The 546-nt window shown below is 63.0% G+C and overlaps 1 protein-coding gene across 1 annotated transcript in view; it reads left to right on the top strand.

Annotated features, from left to right (window-relative positions):
* The window catches only part of SMARCD2 (SWI/SNF related, matrix associated, actin dependent regulator of chromatin, subfamily d, member 2), a gene marked incomplete at its 5' end in the record, with an annotated part of 7,591 nt that overhangs the window by 5,032 nt on the left and 2,013 nt on the right, over positions 1–546 (top strand). The window contains one exon of the mRNA XM_010022861.1: positions 89–190. Within this exon, the coding sequence (XP_010021163.1) occupies positions 89–190 (102 nt within the window). The remainder of the gene's footprint in view (positions 1–88; positions 191–546) is intronic.

Here is a 546-nt window from a genome sequence, read left to right as displayed (position 1 = left end):
TCCCCGGGCCCTCTGCAGCCGGGAAGCCTGCTTGCAGGTGGCTTGTCCCGCTCCTGGCGCTGACCAGTGTCCCCTTGCTCTCTTGTAGTGGCACCGGCTGCCCACAACCCAGGAGACCGACGGCTTCCAAGTGAAGCGTCCTGGCGATGTCAATGTGAAATGCACTCTGCTGCTCATGCTGGACCACCAGGTAGGGCCCTGCTGCCTGGCCTCAGCTGTGTGGGGCAGCCTGAGGGGGGCAAGAGGGTTTGAGCTGGGGCAGCACCTTACGTGAGGCTGTTGGGGGGCTGTGAGCATAGAAAGGAACAGAGAGAGTTCCAGGCATGGACCGCACAGCCAGTGGTGGTGTGAGGGCTGTGCAGGGCACCACGCTTAGGAGAGGGTCATTTCTAAGCACCAGGCAGAGCCTTTCAGCCTTTATTGGTTGATGAGAAACTGAATGGAACCCGGCTGGGTGTGCTGGAGCCCAGAACCCCTGCCCCACCGTGTGCTGGGCTGCACCCCACAGCGTGAGCAGCAGGGCAAGGGGGCGGGACCCGCCACTCC

Source organism: Nestor notabilis, unplaced genomic scaffold, assembly GCF_000696875.1.
Source record: "Nestor notabilis isolate BGI_N333 unplaced genomic scaffold, ASM69687v1 scaffold19969, whole genome shotgun sequence".
NCBI lineage: Eukaryota > Metazoa > Chordata > Aves > Psittaciformes > Psittacidae > Nestor > Nestor notabilis.
Note: the sequence above shows the minus strand (reverse complement) of the source record. Positions and strands in the feature narration are given on the sequence as shown.